This window comes from Ovis canadensis, chromosome 6 (genome assembly GCF_042477335.2).
Source record: "Ovis canadensis isolate MfBH-ARS-UI-01 breed Bighorn chromosome 6, ARS-UI_OviCan_v2, whole genome shotgun sequence".
NCBI lineage: Eukaryota > Metazoa > Chordata > Mammalia > Artiodactyla > Bovidae > Ovis > Ovis canadensis.
Window position 1 is genome coordinate 61,035,717 of NC_091250.1, and position 22,803 is coordinate 61,058,519.

The 22,803-nt window shown below is 39.9% G+C and overlaps 1 protein-coding gene across 1 annotated transcript in view; it reads left to right on the forward strand.

The window, feature by feature from the left end:
- The first annotated feature begins 1,334 nt into the window (after window positions 1-1,334).
- Window positions 1,335-22,803, forward strand: part of PI4K2B (phosphatidylinositol 4-kinase type 2 beta) — a 36,179-nt gene continuing 14,710 nt past the window's right edge. The window contains exons 1-4 of the mRNA XM_069593803.1: window positions 1,335-1,850; window positions 17,731-17,867; window positions 19,583-19,783; window positions 20,559-20,690. Coding sequence (XP_069449904.1) covers window positions 1,541-1,850; window positions 17,731-17,867; window positions 19,583-19,783; window positions 20,559-20,690 — 780 coding nt within the window. The 5' untranslated portion in view covers window positions 1,335-1,540. The remainder of the gene's footprint in view (window positions 1,851-17,730; window positions 17,868-19,582; window positions 19,784-20,558; window positions 20,691-22,803) is intronic.

Genomic DNA, 22,803 nt, shown 5'->3' on the forward strand with positions numbered 1-22,803 from the left:
CTTTAACCGTTTCATCTGTTAGTGGACATTTAGGTTGCTTTCATGTTTTGGCTATTGTAAATAGTGCTGCTGTGAACACTGGGGTCCATGTATCTTTTTGAATTAGAGTGTTCTGTGGATACATGCCCAGGAGTGGGATTGCTAGATCATACTGAAACTCTATTTTTAGTTTCTTAAGGAATCTCTATATTGTTCTCCACAGTGGCTAGCAAAGAGTTTTAAACAGTTATTATACATTAGGCAGGAGGAGAAGGGGACAATAGAGGGAAAGATGGTTGGATGGCATCACCAACTCAATGGACATGAGTTTGAACAAGCTCTAGGAGTTGGTGATGGACAGGGAAGCCTGGTGTGCTGCAGTCCATGGGATTGCAAAGAGTCGGAGACGACTGAGCAACTGAACTGAACTGAACTGATACACCATACAAGGACATGAAAAAGTATATGGTCATAATAACGAGTTAGCAGAAAAACTCAGCTATACAGAAGCTGTATCTCATCAGAGATACAGAAACTCTAAAAAGAGAAGAGGGGAATGGAAATTCTAGAACTGAAAAGTACAAATTTTGAAATAAAAAATTCACTGGGTGGGTCTAGCAGCTAATTAGAAATGGCTGAAGGACTGGCAAACAAAAACAGATTAAGAGAAATTATTCCATCTGAAAAACAGAGAAAGAAACTATTGAAAAAAATGGACAGAGCTATACTAATCTTTAAGACGATATTGAAGAGCTTAAGGTACCTGTAATAGGAATCACAGAAAGGGAACAGAGTGGAGTAGAAAATTTTTTGAAAAAATAATGGCTGAGATTTCCCCAAATTTGGTAGACTTACAAATTTGGTAAATTTACAAATTAAGAAACCGAGCAAAACCCAAACAAGGTACATATATTTAAAAAAGAAAAAGGAAGAAAATTATTAAAAAGTCAATGAACTAGAGAACAGATAATCAATGGACCCATAGATGGCTTTTTGAAAAAACTAAAAATTTATATAAACTTCTAGCTAGATTAACCAGTGTTTAAAAAGAGAAAATGCAAACTACAATATCAAGAATGTTTGGGGGAAATGACGAAGCCCTGGCTCTCCGGGACTTCTAAGTGGGGGAAACATATGTTAGTCATAGAAAGAAATAAATACACAGGTATACATTGTGGGAAACAGGAGAGAATTCTGCAGGGGAGGGAGAGGCCTATTTGGGTTAGAGAGGGGCACCTCTGCAAAGGTAGATTAACATCCACCCCCGCGCTCCACAAGAAGTAACTTTAGACCCGCAGGGCGTCTTCCCCAGTTTCGGAAGACAGGTGGCGGCCGGGCCCCTGCACAACGCCCCCGCACTTCCGCGCAGGCGCGGGGGAGGCGCGCGGTGGGGCTCGGCGGGCGGGCGGGGCAACCGCCTGGCGGGCGCCGAGCTGGACGGTGCACTGGCTAGTTTTCTTCGGTCTGACCCACAGGCTCCGGTTCCCCGCGATGCCGAGACCAGACCCGAACGCCTCGCCTCTCTGAGTCGGTCTCAGCGCGGAAGGCACAGAGGGAAGCCATGGCGGAGGCCTCCGAGCCCGGGAGGCCAGAGTCCGCCGGCAGCGGGAGCCTGGACGAGGACGAGGAGGACGAGGAGCGGGAGCCTCTGCTGCCGCGGATCGCCTGGGCCCAGCGGAGGAAGGTCGCTCCGGGGGGCGCCGTGAGGCTGGAGACGGCTGCCGGGGAGGAAGGTGCGGCCTCCCCTAGCCAGGCCAGCGACCGGGAACTGCCGCTTCTACCCCGGGATGCGTCTTTCTCCTCCTCCCCGGGCTTGGGGCGCCAGCGGAGCTCGCCCACCAATCTGGACCGGAACCGCTCCGTGGGTTCAGGTGCGACCCGGCTCTTCCCTACTCCCGCGCCCTGCCAGAGTGCCCCTTTCCGCCGCGCTCAGCATTCAAGCCCCTCCTCGGGTCGCTGCCCCCGGCTTCTTTCTCTCTCGCCCGCTAGCCCCTGCCTGGTAGGAAAAGCTGTTCGCCAGGCACCTCGTCCTGAGCACCGGCCGAGGGTTCAGCTGTCTCTCACACCCTGGTCACCTCGCCTTTTTCTCCCCCATCCCCGCTCCCCCGTCTACTCGCACCTTCTCCAGGGGCAGTTTAGGCTGCTGCTCCTGACGCAGGAGGTTGTCATTAAACTCCGGTCCCTGGGGCCGCCCCCAAGAGTGATCCTAAACTTTTGGAATCAGACAGGAAATCTTAACACTAAAATGACCTAAGTTGTTTGCTCAAGTTTGGCTTTATAGTCTTGGCTTAAGAACCCTGAACTACCAAGAAAGTTTGTGAATTTGCAAGGTGGATGACAGTCAAGAGATAGCAAGAATATCCGGTTGCCACTGGGACACGTTTCAAAAACTTTAAAAATACTGTTATTGTGACATTAGCCAGAGGGGGCAGAAGCAGTTGAACTTCTGTACCTGCTTTCTCTCTTGCAAAGTTTTCTTTCTCGAGACTTTTTAATTTTTGTACAGAAAAAGGAAAAACCTTTTTCACTATTAAGCAGACAGCCTCAGATGAAAGAGAGGGTTATTGAACTGTTGAAAGGTAGTAAAATTTAGGCACGAAGCTGCAGGCATGGGTATTTGTTGCTAAATGGAACTTTTTGGCATAGATGGGTTGAATTAGGCTAATTTAAAAAATAGAATAGACTTGTAAGGGTCCTAGGTAGCACTGGGACAGGCTTGTTTTGTAAAATGATCCTGATAACACTTGCTCCGTGGTGGTAAGGATGGTTTAAATGAGGTAATGTTTGCATTCTGCCTGGAATATTGCTCTGCACATGACAGCTTAAAGAAAAGGCACAGAAAATGTAGTTTGCATTATGCTGCTGAAGTTTTTGTGGAGTAGTTAGATTTTACATATTCTGCTACTGGTACACTAATGGGGCTTCTGTGCTTGATAGAGTAGGTTACTCTAGTTGTAGTTAGGGTCAAATGGTAGAGTAAATGAATCAGAGAGGCCCGGGGGAAGCAGACTTTAATGAAGAAAGCTTTAACAAACTGGTCTGACTTACAGGTCAGCTGTTGCTGCTGCTGCTGCTAAGTCGCTTCAGTCGTGTCCGACTCTGTGCGACCCCATAGACGGCAGCGCACCAGGCTCCCCCATCCCTGGGATTCTCCAGGCAAGAACACTGGAGTGGGTTGCCATTTCCTTCTCCAATGCAGGAAAGTGAAAAGTGAAAGTGAAGTCACTCAGTTGTGTCCGGCTCTTAGTGACCCCATGGACTGCAGCCTATCAGGCTACTCTGTCCATGGGATTTTCCAGGCAAGAGTAGAGTGCGGTGCCATTGCCTTCTCTGACAGGTCAGCTAGCTACCATTATAATGTTAACTTTTGGATGCATCGACAGTACAGCATTTAACAGAACAGTCAAACATGGATTTGGAACCAGATCACAAATGGATCCACATTCACCCAGCTACATTGATTATAATGGTGTATAATACTTAGAAACCTGTCTGTGAAGTCACTGAGGTTTGTGTGGCAAACTTGCCTTTTTCTACCCAAAGTTACCTGTGTAGCTAGATTTTAAAAGAACTTTGAAAATGCATTTATTCTGTGAAGGTAAGATTTTGCAAACAAGTGATATTAAAGCTGCTGCTGCTAAGTCGCTTCAGTTGTGTCCAACTCTGTGAGACCCCATAGACGGCAGCCCATCAGGCTCCCCCGTCCCTGGGATTCTCCAAGCAAGAACACTGGAATGGGTTGCCATTTCCTTCTCCAGTGCATGAAAGTAAATAGTGAAAGTGAAGTCGCTCAGTTGTGTCCGACTCAGCAACCCCATGGACTGCAGCCTACCAGATTCCTCTGTCCGTGGGATTTTCCAGGCAAGAGTAGGGTGCCATTGCCTTCTGATATTAAAGCTAGAAAAAGTAAAAGTGAGGATAGAGTGTAACAACATTGGAATACAAATGGATTATTAAAGAGAATTTTAACCTTTTTAAATGGCAATAACATTTATATCTCAGTTGATGGTTTTCTGAGATCTTCAAGGCTTCTTCTTACCATCTTGAAGCCTGGTGGCTCAGATGGTAAAGAATCTGCCTGCAATGCAGGAGACCTGGTTTCGATCCCTGGGTCAGGAAGATCCCCTGGAAAAGGGAATGGCTACCCACTCCAGTATTCTTGCCTGGAGAATTCCATGGACAGAGGAGCCTGGCAGACTACAGTCCGTGGGGTTGCAAAGAGTTGGACATAACTGAGCAACTATCACTTTTTTTTTAATATTTCATTAATTCTTACAATAGCGCAGCAAGTTAGTTGGGTTAAGTCATCCTGGATATGAGCATGGAAAATGAATGAAAACTGCAATGACTAGTAATTGATAGAAACTTCAGCTATAAGCCAAAATCAAAGTCTAGGAAGTGGAAAAGCCAGACTGAACCTAGTTCTTTCATATCCTGCATTTTCCTATAGATCCCCAACTGTTATAAAATAATTGTTACCTTTATTTACTTATTACCAAGGTCTTATTTTTAATGGATTTTAAAATAGTTTCGAACTACAAAACCTATTTTTAAAATTTCAAACCATTCTCCTAAAAAGTTTGATTAATTTAACTAGATAATTAAGTCATTTTTTAATTCATTAACTTCCTTTGTCCTTTACATCCAATTTCCATGAAGCCATCTCTCTAGTTCCAAGATATTCTTGTCTTTAGATTGATATTAGCATCATTTATCAAGCTTAACTATTCTGTGTATGTAAATGGGAGCTTTATGTACTTTAACCAGTGGAAGAATGGCCTAGCTCTGTTATCTTTACTTGAACAAGGCGTGTGGCAAAGTCTAGAACCAGCATAAACATTGGATTGTTGGATCAGTGTCAAAGTAGGAGAATTAGTGGTATTCCTTTTGCTAGTTGTCATTTTAATCAATGAGTTAGTAGTAAAGATAATAATAGTTAATACCCACAAAACAATACGTGCAGGGCATAGTGCATGTGTTTCCTATTTATTAATTTATAACCAACCCTATGATACGAGCACTTTTAAAAAAATTCTCATTTTAAAGAAGCACAGAGGTGAATTGAAGGTTCCAGTTAATATAAACCAAAAGCACTTAGTTTTTGTTGGAGAGCCTAGTGATTAGAGAATGGTGTTAGAATTTACAAGCTACCAAAGTAGAAGAAAGTGTGTGTTTGTAAGCCATTTAATGATTCATGGTGGCTTTATAAATGTTTGAACAAAATAAAGTCATTTAAAAGTAAGGAAGAATTATGAGAATGGGAAATAAGAGTAATGAAATAAATAAGATGGAGGCCAGAACAAGACTGCACAAAACTAACATCACACACTTGTTGCAGGCAGTGCATGAATTTGATTTTTGAGATTACTGACCTAGCAGCTTGAGAGAAACACAATCGCTGTGCTCATCAAGTTAAAACAGACTAGTTCTCTGAACCAAAACCAAACCGGCAAAGAGTAAACTGTTAGGTGTTCTCTTGCAGAAGAGACTATATGCTAAGTAATATCTTGGTAATAAAAGTGATGACTTTTATGAGTGTTTCATACAACTTCCCTGAAGTTCATTTCAGTGGAAGTAATTCTAGTGGGTGATGTTATCAGTATTGCTGGATCTAGATTCAAGATGCTGATAGTCTGGCTTAATTTAGAGGAAGGTATTAGAAGAACAGATAATCTCATGGGTCTTGACAATCTTCTAAAAAGTAGAAGAGCTTCTGAAAAGTAGGGAGCATCAGTGTGTGGGAGAGTTTTCCTCAAACCACTAATTAGAATGCACTTGTTGCAGAGATCCATCAGTCAGTCAGCAAATGTTTCAGTGCCTTGGGCACCAGTGGAAATCCAGCTCTTAGGGAAACAGTGGTAACCAGATACCAAATGGATGTCCAGTCACCAGCCCTGTCCTCATGTAACCTTATAACTTAATGGAGGAAACAGTCAGTTAAAACAGACAGTTCTAACAGGATATATGTGCATCATGGGGAAAGCTGACAGTTCCTTGGAGCCCTGCCTTGGATATAGGGGCCAGGGAAGACTTAGCAGAGGAAATGGCATCTAGTTTGAGGCTTGAATAGCACTGGCACCCCCGAGGGTTCCAGTTTAGTTTGGATCATCAAACTTGTGAACCAGCTACTTTACATGTTAGAAGATATTCTGGCCAGTGGGTAAGATATATTCCCAGCCCTTAGGTGAGGAAGAGTTCATCTTGATTTACTTATTTAATATGAGAACTTGATAAGTTGCTATGCATACTTATATAAAAGTAATTGTTAACAGGTTATACAATGGGTTCTTTAAATTCATTTTCATTTCTACTTTCCAGAGGATCAACTGTAGCCCTTAAGTGTGGTTAAGGGTTTGTTGATAAATACTTCTCACGTTATTGAAGGTCTGCCATGTGTCAGGCACAGGTTTAAGCACTTGGTATATATCACAGAACAGAACAAAGATTTCTGCCCTCCTGGGACCAAGATGATTTTGTTACAGCATTGCAAGTGGTCAGATGGAGCTGAAAGATGGATAAAAGTTAGCCATAGGAAAGAAACTTGCCATGTACATCAGAACAGCATGGACAAAAGTTCAGAGAGTGGGCTGGATGGCTTGTGAAAAGTGAGGAATTTGAATAGGACTGGAGCTTGACTGGAAGGAAGGCTACCGCTCCTTAGGTCAGTCCCAATGGGAGTATACAGAGGTAGGACTGACAGTCTCCTCAGAAAATCTGAATATTTTCTAGTACAGAGACAAAGTTTCACAGTTTATTCCTTAGAAGGAGTAAAAGTAATATTAACAAAATTTAAAGAAAATATAGCTATTTAAGCTCCTCAGCTATTAACAATCAAACCAATGACAGTAAACCTTCAAACCAAATATCCATTCTTGAAGTGGTATAACTTAGAGTGTATTCTCCAAGTTAAACTCATGGCTAAATATACATTTAAGTAACTAAAATGAAAGTTGTAGGATGTAATTGTGAATTATGAATCAGAAAAATCTACTGAATAATTACTTTGATTCTTAGAAGAGTTGATATGTATTTGTGTTGCTTTTTTTTCTTTTCTGGTAGTAATTAGACAGGACCAGTTGTCTTCCAAGTGCCTTTCTGGACTGTGATGGTATATCCAGACCATCTTCAAAGAACACCAGTTTTCATGTAGGGAGATAGTCTCGTTTATCGAAAAGAATTGCTCAGTGAAGGGACAAGCTAAAGAGAAAGGGATTGAAAACCTGCTGGCTGACTGTATAGGAATGGTTCAGGTTTGGGTTGAAGCTGAATTATTAAGTGTCCAGAGTATGATCCTGGGCTCCATGAGAGTAACAAAGGCAGGTTCTATGATGAACTCATAAAGCTTAACCCATAAAGCAATCTGAAACATGTAACAGTAATGTCAAAGTCTGCACATAGTTTCCAAAAGAACTGCTTTAGTACAGGATGGGAGAGACCAAAAGTGGTCCAAGAGTTTAGCCAGTTCAACGTGAATTAGTATGACAGGACTCCTAAACAACGATTGTAATACTAGAGTACTTCTTATTTTGGTATAGTGTCAAGACTGAGAGCTGTCTCTGTTCTCCGCAATGGGTTGCTTGATTCTGGAGACCATATTTTTAAAAGGCACATTGGAAAACTGAAGCATGAAGCCAGAGGGCAACTCGGATGCTGAAAAACCTGAGAACACTTCCATGTGGAAGGAGGCAGAGAATAGAGGAATCTTAGGGGAGCATGACATAGTCTGCAGCTATGTGAAGGCCTCTCCCTGGGAAGAGAGGAGTAAGTAGACTTTTGTTTTGCTCCAGGTGGCAAGTCTAGGACATTGGGTGAAGCTACAAGGAGCCGTGTTTCTGAAAAAGAAAAGTTTTATATTTATTTAAAAAAAACACACACAAAAAGTATCAACAACAACAAAAAAATGAGCCTCTCTCTTTGGAAGTGTTTAAACATTGGCCCAGAGACCACCTGCTGGAGATGTATTATAGAAAATATGCCAGTACTGGGAACAAAGTTGAGATAAATAACTTTCTGACTTATTTCTTGTTACCTAGAAGAAGTATCATTTGATTAATGTAGGAATTACTAGCATATTCTGCCATACAAGTAATACTTTATTCATTTAAGTGTTTATTAAGAACCCACTAAATGCTGATCCTTCTTCCAGGTGCTAGGGCACACAGTGAATGAGAAAGACAAAGTTTCTCCCTTCATTCTTTTTTTTTAAATACACATTTATTTATTTTAATTGGAGGCTAATTACTTTACAATATTGTATTCATTTTGCCATACATTGACTTGAATCCGCCATGGGTGTACATGTGTTCCCCATCCTGAAACCCCCTCCCACTTCCCTCCCCATACCATCCCTCTGGGTCATCCCAGTGCACCAGCCCCGAACATCCTGTATCATGCATCGAATCTGGACTGGTGATTCATTTCACATATGATAATTTACATGTTTCAATGCCATTCTCCCAAATCATCCCACCTTCTCCCTCTCCCGCAGAGTCCAAAAGACTGTTCTATACAACTGTGTCTCTTTTGCTGTCTTGCATACAGGGTTATCGTTACCATCTTTTCTAAAGTCCATGTATATGCGTTAGTATACTGTATTGGTGTTTTTCTTACTGGCTTACTTCACTCTGTATAATAGGCTCCAGTTTCATTCACCTCATTAGAACTGATTCAAATGCATTCTTTTTAATGGCTGAGTAATACTCTATTATGTGTATGTACCACAGCTTTCTTATCCATTTGTCTGCTGATGGACATCTAGGTTGCTTCCATGTCCTGGCTATTATAAACAGTGCTGAGATGAACCTTGGTGTACACGTGTCTCTTTCAGTTCTGGTTTCCTCAGTGTGTATGCCCAGAAGTGGGACTGCTGGGTCATAGGGCAGTTCTATTTCCAGATTTTTAAGGAATCTCCACACTGTTCTCCATAGTGGCTGTACTAGTTTGCATTCCCACCAACAGTGTAAGAGGGTTCCCTTTTTTCCACACCCTCTCCAGCATTTATTGCTTGTAGACTTTCGGATTGCAGCCATTCAGACTGGTATGAAATGGTACCTCATTGTGGTTTTGATTTGCGTTTCTCTGATGAGGAGTGATGTTGAGTATCTTCTCATGTGTTTGTTAGCCATCTGTATGTCTTCTTTGGAGAAATGTCTGTTCTTTGGCCCATTTTTTGATTGGGTCATTTATTTTTCTGGAATTGAGCTGCAGGAGTTGCTTGTATATTTTTGAGATTAGTTGTTTGTCAGTTGCTTCATTTGCTACTATTTTCTCCCATTCTGAAGGCTGCCTTTTCACCTTGCTTATAGTTTCCTTTGTTGTGCAGAAGCTTTTAATTAGGTCCCATTTGTTTATTTTTGCTTTTGTTTCCAGTTTTCTGGGAGGTGGGTCATAGAGGATCCTGCTGTGATTTATGTTGGAGAGTGTTTTGCCTATGTTCTCCTCTAGGAGTTTTAAAGTTTCTGGCCTTACCTTTAAATCTTTAATCCATTTTGAGTTTATTTTTGTATATGGTGTTAGAAAGTGTTCTAGTTTCGTTCTTTTACAAGTGATTGACCGGTTTTCCCAGCACCACTTGTTAAAGAGATCGTCTTTTCTCCATTGTATGTTCTTGCCTCCTCTGTCGAAGATAAGATGTCCATAGGTGTGTGGATTTATCTCTGGGCTTTCTATTTTGTTCCATTGATCTATGTTTCTGTCTTTGTGCCAGTACCATACTGTCTTGATGACTTTGGCTTTGTAGTAGAGCCTGAAGTCAGGCAGGTTGATTCCTCCAGTTCATTTTTCTTTCTGAAGATTGCTTTGGCTATTTGAGGTTTTTTGTATTTCCATACAAATTGTGAAATTATTTGTTCTAGCTCTGTGAAAAATACTATTGGTAGCTTGATAGGGATTGCATTGAATCTATAGATTGCTTTGGGTAGTATACTTGTTTTCACTATATTGATTCTTCTGATCCATGAACACAGTATATTTCTCCATTTATTAGTGTCCTCTTTGATTTCTTTCACCAGTGTTTTATAGTTTTCTATATATAGGTCTTTAGTTTCTTTAGGTAGATATATTCCTAAGTATTTTATTCTTTTCATTGCAATGGTGAATGGAATTGTTTCCTTAATTTCTCTTTCTATTTTCTCATTGTTAGTGTATAGGAATGCAAGGAATTTCTGTGTGTTGATTTTATATCCTGCAACTTTCCTATATTCACTGATTAGCTCTAGTAATTTTCTGGTGGAGTCTTTAGGGTTTTCTATGTAGAGGATCATGTCATCTGCAAACAGTGAGAGTTTTACTTCTTCTTTTCCAATTTGGATTCCTTTTTTTTCTTTTTCTGCTCTGATTGCTGTGGCCAAAACTTCCAAAACTATGTTGAGTAGTAGTGGTAAAGTGGGCACCCTTGTCTTGTTTCTGACTTTAGGGGAAGTGCTTTCAATTTTTCACCATTGAAGATAATGTTTGCTGTGGGTTTGTCATATATAGCTTTAATTATGTTGAGGTATGTTCCTTCTATTCCTTCTTTCTGAAGGGTTTTTATCATAAATGGATGTTGAATTTTGTCAAAGGCTTTCTCTGCATCTATTGAGATAATCATATGGCTTTTATTTTTCAATTTGTTAATGTGATGAATTACATTGATTTATTTGAAGATATTGAAGAATCTTTTCATTCCTGGGATAAAGCCCACTTGGTGATGATGTATGATCTTTTTAATGTGTTGTTGGATTCTGATTGCTAGAATTTTGTTAAGGATTTTTGCAGCTATGTTCATCAGTGATATTGCCCTGTAGTTTTCTTTTTTTGTGGCATCTTTGTCAGGTTTTGGTATCATAGAATGAGTTTGGAAGTTTACCTTCCTCTGCAATTTTCTGGAAGAGTTTGAGTAGGATAGATGTTAGCTCTTCTCAAAATTTTTGGTAGAATTCAGCTGTGAAGCCGTCTGGACCTGGGCTTTTGTTTGCTGGAAGATTTCTGATTACAGTTTCAATTTCCGTGCTTGTGATGGGTCTGTTAAGATTTTCTATTTCTTCCTGGTTCAGTTTTGGAAAATTGTACTTTTCTAAGAATTTGTCCATTTCTTCCAAGGTGTCCATTTTATTGGCATATAATTGCTGATGGTAGTCTGTTATGATCCTTTGTATTTCTGTGTTGTCTGTTGTGATCTCTCCATTTTCATTTCTAATTTCATTGATTTGATTTTTCTCCCTTTGTTTCTTGATAAGTCTGGCTAATGGTTTGTCAATTTTATTTATCCTCTCAAAGAACCAGCTTTTGGCTTTGTTGATTTTTGCTATGGTCTCTTTTGTTTCTTTTGCATTTATTTCTGCCCTAATAAAGATTTCTTTCCTTTTACTAACCCTGGGGTTCTTCATTTCTTCCTTTTCTAGTTGTTTTAGATGTAGAGTTAGGTTATTTATTTGACTTTTTTCTTGTTTCTTGAGGTATGCCTGTATTGCTATGAACCTTCCCCATAGCACTGTTTTTACAGTGTCCCACAGGTTTTCAGTTGTTGTGTTTTCATTTTCATTCATTTCTATGCATATTTTGCTTTCTTTTTTGATTTCTTATGTGATTTGTTGATTTTTCAGCAGCGTGTTGTTCAGCCTCCATATGTTGGAATTTTCAATAGTTTTTCTGCTGTAATTGAGATCTAATCTTACTGCATTGTGGTCAGAAAAGATGCTTGGAATAATTTCAATTTTTTTGAATTTACCAAGGCTAGATTTATGGCCCAGGATGTGATCTATCCTGGAGAAGGTTCCATGTGCACTTGAGAAAAAGGTGAAATTCATTGTTTTGCAGTGAAATGTCCTATAGATATCAATTAGGTCTAACTGGTCTATTGTATCATTTAAAGTTTGTGTTTCCTTGTTAATTTTCTGTTTAGTTGATCTGTCCATAGGTGTGAGTGGGGTATTAAAGTCTCCCACTATTATTGTGTTATTCTTAATTTCCCCTTTCATACTTGTTAGCATTTGTCTTACATATTGCAGTACTCCTATGTTGGGTGCATATATATTTATAATTGTTATAGCTTCTTCTTGGATTGTTCCTTTGATCATTATGTAGTGTCCTTCTTTGTCTCTTTTCACAGCCTTTGTTTTAAAGTCTATTTTATCTGATATGAGTAGTACTACTCCTGCTTTCTTTTGGTTTCTATTTGCATGGAATATCTTTTTCCAGCCCTTCACTTTCAGTCTGTATGTGTCCCCTGTTTTGAGGTGGGTCTCTTGTAGACAACATATATAGGGGTCTTGTTTTTGTATCCATTCAGCCAGTCTTTGTCTTTTGGTTGGGGCATTCAACCTATTTCAGTTCAGTTCAGTTCAGTCGCTCAGTTGTGTCCGACTCTGCGACCCCATGAACTGCAGCACACCAGGCCTCCCTGTCCATCACCAACTCCCAGAACTCACTCAAACTCACGTCCATTGAGTCGGTGATGCCATCCAGCCCTCTCATCCTCTGTCATCCCCTTCTCCTCCTGCCCCCAATCCCTCCCAGCATCAGAGTCTTTTCCAATGAGTCACCTCTTCACATGAGGTGGCCAAAGTACTGGAGTTTCAGCTCTAGCATCATTCCTTCCAAAGAACACCCAGGGCTGATCTCCTTCAGAATGGACTGGTTGGATCTCCTTGCAGTCCAAGGGACTCTCAAGAGTCTTCTCCAAAACCACAGTTCAGAAGCATCAATTCTCCGGTGCTCAGCTTTCTTCACAGTCCAACTCTCACATCCATACATGACCACTGGAAAAACCATAGCCTTGACTAGATGGACCTTTGTTGGCATTTAAGTTAATTATTGATAAGTATGATCCCATTGCCATTTATTTTATTGTTTTGGGTTCGGGTTTATACGCCCTTTTTGTGTTTCCTGTCTAGAGAAGATCCTTTAGCATTTGTTGGAGAGCTGGTTTGATGGTACTGAATTCTCTCAGCTTTTGCTTGTCTCTAAAGCTTTTGATTTCTCATTCATATTTGAATGAGATCCTTGCTGGGTACAGTAATCTGGGCTGTAGGTTATTTTCTTTCATCACTTTAAGTATGTCCTGCCATTCCCTCCTGGCCTGAAGAGTTTCTATTGAAAGATCAGTTGTTATCCTTATGGGAATCCTTTTGTGTGTTATTTGTTGTTTTTCCCTTGCTGCTTTTAATATTTGTTCTTTGTGTTTGATCTTCATTGATTTGATTAATATGTGTCTTGGGGTGTTTTACCTTGGGTTTATTCTGTTTGGGACTCTCTGGGTTTCTTGGATTTGGGTGATTGTTTCCTTTCCCATTTTAGGGAAGTTTTCAACTGTTATCTCCTCAAGTATTTTCTCATGGTCTTTCTTTTTGTCTTCTTCTTCTGGGACTCCTATGATTCGAATGTTGGGGCATTTGACATTGTCCCAGAGGTCTCTGAGATTGTTTGTCCTCATTTCTTTTAATTCTTTTTTCTTTTTTCCTCTCTGCTTCATTTATTTCCACCATTTTATCTTCCACCTCACTGATCTTATCCTCTGCCTCAGTATTCTACTGTTGTTGCCCTCCAGAGTGTTTTTGATCTCATGCCCTGATGGCTCAGAGGTTAAAGCGTCTACCTGCAATGCGGGAGACCTGGGTTCGATCCCTGGGTCAGGAAGATCCCCTGGAGAAGGAAATGGCAACCCACTCCAGTATTCTTGCCTGGAGAATCCCATGGACGAAGGAGCCTGGAGCGCTGCAGTCCAGGGGGTCGCAAAGAGTTGGACACAACTGAGCGACTTCACTTTCACTTTCATTGCGTTATTCATTATATATTGTCTCTTTTTTATTTCTTCTAGGTCCTTGTTAAACCTTTCTTGCATCTTCTCAGTCCTTGTCTCCAAGCTATTTGTCTATAACTCCATTTTGTTTTCAAGATTTTGGATCATTTTCACTATCATTATTTAGAATTCTTTATCAGGTAGATTACCTATCTCCTCCTCTTTTGTTTGGTTTGGTGGGCATTTATCCTGTCCCTTTACCTGTTGGGTATTTCTCTGCCTCTTCATGTTGTTTATATTGCTGTGTTTGGGGTGGCCTTTCCATATTCTGGCAGTTTGTAGAGTTCTCTTTATTGTGGAGTTTCCTCACTGTGGGTGGGGTTGGATGGGTGGCTTGTCAAGGTTTCCTGGTTAGGGAAGCTTGTGTTGGTGTTCTGGTGGGTGGAGCTGGATTTCTTCTCTCTGGAGTGCAATGAAGTGTCCAGTAATGAGTTATGAGATGTCAGTGGGTTTGGAGTGACTTTGGGCAGCCTGTATATCGAAGCTCAGGGCTATGTTCCTGTGTTGCTGAAGAATTTGTATGGTATGTCTTCCTCTGGAACTTGTTAGCCCTTGGGTGGTGCTTGGTTTCAGTGTAGCTATGGAGGCGTTTGATGAGCTCCTGTCAATTAATGTTCCCTGGAGTCAGGAGTTCTCTGGTGTTCTCAGGATTTGGACTTAAGCCTCCTGGTTCTAGTTTTCAGTCTTATTTTTACAGTAGCCTCAAGACTTCTCTATCTCCTTTTGAAGACAATGAGCTGCTTTTTTGGGTGCGTGATGTCCTTTGCCGACATTCAGAAGTTGTTTTGTGGAATTTTCTCAGCGTTCAAATATTCTTTTGATGAATTTGTGGGAGAGAAAGTGGTCTCCCCGTCCTATTCCTCTGCTGTCTTAGGACCACCTCCTCTCCCTTCATTCTTAAGAATTTTCATGGACTAGATCTGAAAGTAGTATATCAATTTTATGAACATGACTAAATACTTGGATTATTTATTGTTTTAAGTAGGTTAAATATGCCCAAGGGCCCTTTTTGCAATATCTTTCTCAGCATAAGCTTTTAAAAATTAGTAAATAATTGTTCTATGTCTGAATTAAGGCAAGTTTTAAATTAAGGAAAGTTTATAGTTTGAATTTTTGTGAGATTTACATGTAATAACATTTATATGCCTTTCAAAGAAAAATGTGAGTATTTAACTTGTCTACCATTTTAAAAGATTAATTATTAATTCTGCAAATATATATTGAGTGCCTCTTATGTTCCAGGAACTATAAAAAGTTGGGTATGTCGCAGTGAAAGAAATACTTGTTTTCTTGGAGCTCACAAAATAGCTAAGTTATATGATAAGTTAGGTGATAAGTGCTAAGCCGATAAATAAAGTGGAGGTTAGGGGATATTGTATAGAGTCTTGGGGGCCAATATTAGAACTTAGATTTTTTTCCTTTGAATGAGATGGAGAATCAGTGGGCTGCCCCATGAGTGAAAGTGCTGGGTCCTCACCAGTAGACCGTCAGGCAATTAACTGACTTAGGTTTTAGAAGGATTCTATAGCTTCCCTGTTGAGTATAGAGAGGAGACCCATTAAGAGACTCTTGTGACAATCTAGGCTAGAGTTGATAGTGATTTGAATCACATGGAAGGAATGGAGATTGTAAGAAGTGGTTAGATTCTGGATGTTCATTTAAGGTGGAGTTATACAACCTGCTGATGGATTGGATGTGGAGGGTGAGAGTGAGGTCATAGATGATTCCAAAGTTTTTCGCAAGAGCACCTAGAAGATTTGGAATTGCCAGTAATACAGGGAATACTGGGAGTGAGGCAGTCGAGAGAAAATGAATTGAGTTTGAGGCAGTAAAGTTTGTGCTGTCTGCTAAACATACAAGTGGAGAAGCTGAGTATAGTAAGTAGTCTGGGGTTCAGGACAGAAGTCTAGGCTTGATATATTAACCTGGAAGTCATCAGTGCTAATGAAGAGGACCATGAACTGAACCTGGGCTTTCCAAAGTTAAGCTGCTAGGGAGATGAAAATGAGCCCACAAGAGACTGAAAAAGAGGAGCCGATGAAATGGAAGGACAACCTGGAGAAATGGCATCTTGGCAGTCAAGTGAAGTGAAGTCAAGTTTTATGTGTTTGTGGAAATGATCCAATAGCGAGGGAAATACTGATTCAGGAAAGAACTGCTGAAGACATGTCCTGGGGTAGGACCTCCCTGGTAGAGGTCAGATGGTAAAGAATCCACCTGTAATGTGGGAGACCTGGGTTCAATCGCTGGGTCAGAAAGATCCCCTGAAGGAGGGCATGGCAACCCACTCCAGTATTCTTGCCTGGAGAATCCTCGTGGACAGAGGAGCCTGGCAGGCTACAGTCCATGGGGTCACAAAGTCGGGCACAACTGAGCAACTAAGCACACAGTCAGAGAGATAGGTCTAGTATACAAAGTGGAAGAGACAACCTTAGATTTTGGATCATTTCTGTACAGTAATAAGCGGAAGGCAGAGAATGTGAAGGGGTAAATATGATGCTGAGGGTGGATGATCGTTTTTCCTGCCTGCTTCTGTTTTCTTCTTGAAATAGGAAACTAGATCATCTGCTGAGATGAAACAGTTGTTGGGAATATGAGGAGAGGAGAGGGTATGAGATAGTTGTCCAGAAGAGTGGGAGAGTCTGTGTATCAGGGAAGTTGTCCTAGTTTAGGATGTTATGACAAAATATCCTAGCCTACATGGCTTTTGAACAACAGATGTTATTGCTCAGTTCTGGAGGCTGGGAAGTCCAAAATCAGGGTGTCAGCATGATCAGGTTCTTGGCAAGGGCTCACTTCTTGGCTTGCAGATGGCAGCCTTGTCCTTGGGTCCTCACACGGCCTAACTCTATCGTGGGATCCCCACCCTCATGGCCTCACCTAAGCCTAATTACTTCCCCCCAAATCCCCCTCCATATATGATCACATTGGGGAATAAGGCCTCAATGTATTTCAGAGGAACACAAGCATTCAGTCTTTAACAGGAATGTAGTATGCTCCCCAGACAACATGAAGAGTCCAGCTGAGGTTTGTGGTTTTTTTTTTAAAAGGGGAGACACCAGGCATTTAAGGGAAGACACCAGGCATTGTGTTTGGCAAGTTCAGCTGTCCAGGCACAGGCATAGTCAGTAGACAGTTGGATTTAACCAGGATTGAGATTTTACAGGTAACTCAGATGAGGAGTGGGAAGAAGAGAGTGATTTTAGTGATGATTAACCATAATTTATGCTAGCCAAGGAGGGACACAAAGCAGGTGAAGACCCTTGAACAGTATTTGGTAGATCAGTGCTTTAAAGGTCCTAGTGGGATGGAAGAATTTTTGGACTCAGGATGCCTGAGGCAGTGAACTAGGAAAATAGAAGATGACTGAAATGCTAAGTGTGATGTGGTTGCAGGTGTTGGTGATGATATATCTGAGGAATGACTGACAATGCAGGCTGAGGCTGGATGAAGAACAAAAGCACTGGGAGGGAGGAGTCCAAGTTAACACAAGGAATTTGTGTGATTTTTTTCAGCGTAGCAAATATTGTTTTCCTTGTGTCTTAACTTGATATTTAAAGTGGGGTTAAAAAAGAAAAAAAAAAGACATTGAAATACTCCATGGAAAAAAAAGTAAAAGTGTTCGTCGCTTAGTCGTGTCCAGCTCTTTGTGACCCTATGGACTCTAGCTCTCCAGGCTCCTCTGTCCTGGCCAGAATACTGGAGTGGGTAGCCATTCTCTTCTCCAGGGGATCTTCCCATCCCAAGGATTGAACTCAGGTCTCTCACATTACAGGTAGATTCTTTCCCATCTGAGCCACCAGGGAAGTCTACATTTTTCTGTGCCTAAATGTCTTAACACTAGTAACCTAATCTAGTATTACAGGTCCATGTTGTGAGCTCATATGTTGTCAGCTATTCTCATAGCTGGTCTTTCTTCTTTTTTGCATTCTGTAGTAATGTGTTTCTTAATGTAATAATTGTTGATTCTTCAGAGTTGAACACATTTTTGGATGATCCAGAATTTGCCGATGTTATATTGAAAGCGGAGCAAGCAATAGAGTTTGAAGTTTATCCAGAAAGAATCTCTCAAGGTTCAAGTGGAAGTTACTTTGTGAAGGATCCTAAGAGGGTGAGAATTTCATAGACCTACTGTATATAACAGACCTTTTGGAAAACACTAATTTTAATGTGAAGTCATTGTGAGTTTTTGAAGATATTTTCCTAATAAATCTGGTTGCACCCTCTGTTCAGAAATAAAGGTCAGTTTATTTTTAACTAAAGCACTCTACTGTTTAAAACTAGAGCTGTTTGTATAATTTCTGTTTTATTATTTTAATACTTGGCTTCAAGTATTTATTGAATATCCAACATTCAGATGTGGATTTGTGGGGTTTATATTCACAAGTCCTTGTTGTTTTTTAGTTGCTAAGTTGTGTCTGACTCTTAGTGAGTCCATGGACTGCAGCACGCCAGGCTCATCTTTCCTCCGCTATCTCCCGGAGTTTGCTCAATTCATGTCCATTGAGTCGAGTGCTATCTAACCATCTCATCCTCTGCAGTTTTCTTTTACCTAAGCAGAGTTTTCTTTTACCCTCAGAATATTTTTTCCAGCATTATTATACCAGAGAAGGATCCTGGGCAGTTTGAAGTTTGAAGGCATTGGAATGTGACAAAATGAAACGAACCAAAGAATAATCCTAAGGCAGAAAAGAGAACCTGATAGGGACTTTGTTCCACTCAGTTTAGAATTTTTCAAAAATCTGTATTATCATTTCTAAAAGCTTTCTGAATGATGCATAGCCAGCAGTTCTTTTTTCAGGAGGAAAAACAGATTATAATTCTACCCAAATATTTTTTCAAAGACTGAAGCTATATTTTTTAAAACAGTGTTTTTGAGATTTTAATGTATATATATGTAGATAGTGTCAATGTCTCAATCTTCATTCTAAGCTTGATTTCTTGATTTGTTCTTGTTGACTTCTTTATTAGTGACTCAGACTTTACTGCATTATAAAACAATTATATACTTATAATCAGATTTTTTATTTCTTATCTAAGGATAATTCAGCTTCTAAATTTAATATGAATATATTTTATCAGACCAATAATAAAGACAGTTCTAACAGGATATATATGCTTGATGGGCAACGACTTTTAGACATCCATAAGCAGTTTTTTTAACAGGAGAGAATTTATTTAAAATTGGCTCATAAAAAAATTGAAAAAAGTAGGAGAATCTGGCGGCATAGATGTCACTATAGCCTATCATTTCCTTTGTATCTTAGAGATGGCTTTTTGTCATTGGATTTATTCATTTAACAAATGCTTGAATGCCTACTGTATGCCAGGTACTGTTCTGAGTACTGGTGATACAGTCCTCACAGAGGAAGTCCCTGCCCTTTTAAAATGCACACTTTCTGGGAACGTAGATAATGAATAATAAGCATATAATTTGAATATTTAATATATGTTGAATAATAACACTGTTTGACCTAGGTCACTGATTTTCAAACATTTTAAAATCAGCAGAACTCTTTTTTAACTAGGGCATCCATTATGTAAAATGGGTGTAACCAGAGGATGAAGTCTCAGAGCCCTCTCCTCTCACCTTCTCTAGGGTTTCTCAGAGCACAGTTTGAAAACCACTAGCTCAAAAGATTATTGATTTTAGATTGTTGAATGAGAATGAGTGTAAAACTGTGACTAGAATTAAAACACTTAATTGTTAAGGGTTATGCCCAAATCTGTGGTGGGAAGAGTAGAAAAAGACCAGAATGCATTTTTATGGATTAACATCTCCCTATGTTAAAAATCTAACAAAGTGTTTACTTTCTTCCTATATAGAAAATTATTGGTGTGTTTAAACCCAAATCAGAAGAGCCTTACGGTCACCTGAATCCAAAATGGACCAAATACGTTCACAAGGTCTGCTGCCCTTGCTGCTTTGGCAGGGGCTGCCTGCTTCCTAACCAGGGATACCTTTCTGAAGCTGGTGCCTACCTTGTGGACGAAAAGCTTCATCTGGGCATTGTACCAAAAACAAGGGTAAAGGAGGCGTTCTTTCTATTGTGTCCTTCTAGTGTACAGAATCTAAAGTCGCGGTTGGTGATCCAGAGTCACAAATGACTAGTAAATTGATTCTAGTGTCAGTCAGTTGGTTGTCACTCAGTTGTGTCTGGCTCTTTGTGACCCCATGGACTCCAGCACGCCAGGCCTCCCTGTCCATCACCGACTTCTGGAGCTTGCTCAAATTCATGTCCATTGAGTCAGTGATGCCATCCAACCATCTTATTCTCTGTTGTCGCCTTCTTCTACTGCCTTCAATCTTTCCCAGCATCAGAATCTTTTCCAATGAGTGTAGACACACAGAATATCCAAGGGAATATCTCTTTCTCATGTGAGCTGAGATGATGCTGACAAAGAGAAGAGAAAGAACCAGCATTTAGAAAGCAGAAAAAAATCAGTGATCTAGAAATTCTGTCGAAGGTAGAGATAACTAACATACTCAGAAGAGTCCTGTCTTTTCCTTTTTGGCCTTTATACATTTTTACTTAAAGTTCTCTATATCTTCCTTCCTAATTCTACATACTTCTTTCTTCAGCTGGCCAATTTTAGGCTGCCTCTCTCAGAAAGAAATACATGTGTGCCATGTAACTAACTTTGCAAAGTCTTTTAGCTTTTCTGTTTTAGATTCTCAGAGGCATTTAGTATAGCATTAAACTTCACTCATTTGCAGCATTAGTGTGAGTTCCATGGTGTATGTGAATAGACATACTGTAACGCAAATTCTAATAGGTATTTCTCTAAACTACATTTCTAGGTGGTTTGGCTTGTCAGTGAGACATTTAACTACAGTGCAATTGACCGTGCAAAATCTAGAGGCAAAAAGTATGCTTTAGAGAAAGTGCCAAAAGTAGGTAGAAAATTTCATCGGATAGGACTTCCTCCTAAGGTAAGTTACTGTGATGAGCTTTGGGGACGAGGGGCGGTGGGGGGGTGGTGTGGCGGAGGGCGGGCAATTCATCACATATTGGGCTTCCCAGATGGCACAGTGGTAAAGAATCTGCCTGCCAGTGCAGGAAGTGCAAGAGACACAGGTTCAGTCCCTGGGTCGGGAAGATCCCCTGGAGAAGGAAATGGCAACCCACTCCAGTACTCTTGCCTGGATAATCCCATGGACGGAGGAGCCTGGCAGACTACAGTCCATGGGGTCACAAAGAGTCAGACACAACGAAGCACACACAAACTTCAACAAACTTCATCACATATTACCAGAGGTCTGTAGGCTCTGCTGTGGGCTGTGGATATATTAGTAAAAACGGTTTTCTCATCTTCAAGAGCTTGCAGTAACAAGCAGTCTCAACACAATATGATAAAGCTGTTAATGATGATTAAGTACGGAGAGCTTATAGTGGGTAGAGGAGGGATGTTTAATCCAGTTTGGAGAGCTGGGGAATTTCCAATAGGAGATTGCACCTAAGGCTTTATAAAGTTACAGCTGAAAATACAGGCCGAGAATTAGACCTAGACTGTACTCCAAGCCTCTTTACCAGTTAGCTCTGAGACCTTGGGCGAGTCTCTTATTTTCCAAGCTCCAGTTTCTATAAATCGAGGATAACAGAAACTACTAGGGTTGTGAGAATAAAATGATAAAGTTTATGTCAGGTGACTCAGTATAGTCCCTGGCACATAGTAAATGGTAGTAACCAGGTTTACTCACTACATATTAGATTTTGTTTTTTCCTTATCATAGGTTTTAAATAAACCTAAGGGATGATTAGCAACTAGCTCAGCAAGGGTAGTGAAGGTTAATGGGAAAAGCATTCTAAAAAAAGCAATAGACTTTTTATTATTTTTTAAAATATATTTAACCTGTAATTTTTTTTGTCTTCTTGTTGCTATGCATTTATCTATATAAAAGAATTAGAGTAAGAACTACATCACTTGTCTTTAATATTGTACTCCAAGTAAGCAGGAAATTTTGAAAACATTGACAAGGCTTGTTACTCCTTGCATATGCTGAAATAGTTTTCCTATTTATCACTACTAGGACCTCATTATGAGTGCTTTAGAGAAAACATTTAGGAAATCATTAAAATTTCATGCCAGCAACAAGTCACATAAAGTGTTAAGAGATGTTTATTTTTGGTATCACCATCCAGCTTGTAGGATTTTAATTCCCCAACCAGGAATTGAACCCCTAGCTCCTCAGCGGTGAAAGCATGTAGTCCTAACCACTGGACTGCCAGGGAATTCCTGAGATAGATTTTCTTTCTAGTGATTTGTTTGTATTTATGAAGCCAGCTTCCCTGATGGCTCAGACAGTAAAGAACCTGCCTGCAAGGTGGGAAGCCTGGGTTCAGTCCCTCAGTAGGGAAGATCTCCCGGAAGGAGGAGATGACAACACACTCCCGTATTCTTGTCTGGAGAATCCCATGGACAAAGGAGGCCAGCCAAGTTACCATTATCTATGTGTTCTGTGCTATTTAAATTTATATTTTCTTCTTTAAAAAATTGTTTAATGTTAACAGCTCGTAATTTTAGTGATAGGAAACCTTATCATATAGACATATCTTCAAGGAAAGGACTTTTTTAAAAACCACTGTAGAGGTTATGATTAATTCTTTAAAATTTATTACAGGATCTTTAAGCTACATAGTCAAATAATTTATTCATTTAAAAAAATAAAGTTATTTTCTGTGGTAAAAAAGAATCTTAATATATTTTTCCAGTAAGATAAAATACACTATTATTAAATAGCCAAGAGATGTACAGGTTTTGGTCTTCATAATTGAATTCATTTTAATAAATATTTTTAGAAAATAGCATTCTCGTTGAGAATATTACCTTGAGGACATGTGTGTATTTTCTTTTTCAATTATCCTAAAGTAGCTTCTATGCTCCTTAAAAGTCTAGGATTGATCATTTTTTATTTGCTATGTATTCTTTATGTGATTATTTTAAATTAATGTATAAAAATAGTTTTCTTGATAAATGTGGCTTATGTAAATTAGTGTTAATTTCAGTTTTTCTTACTGTATTTATGTAAAGTATTTTTTGACAGT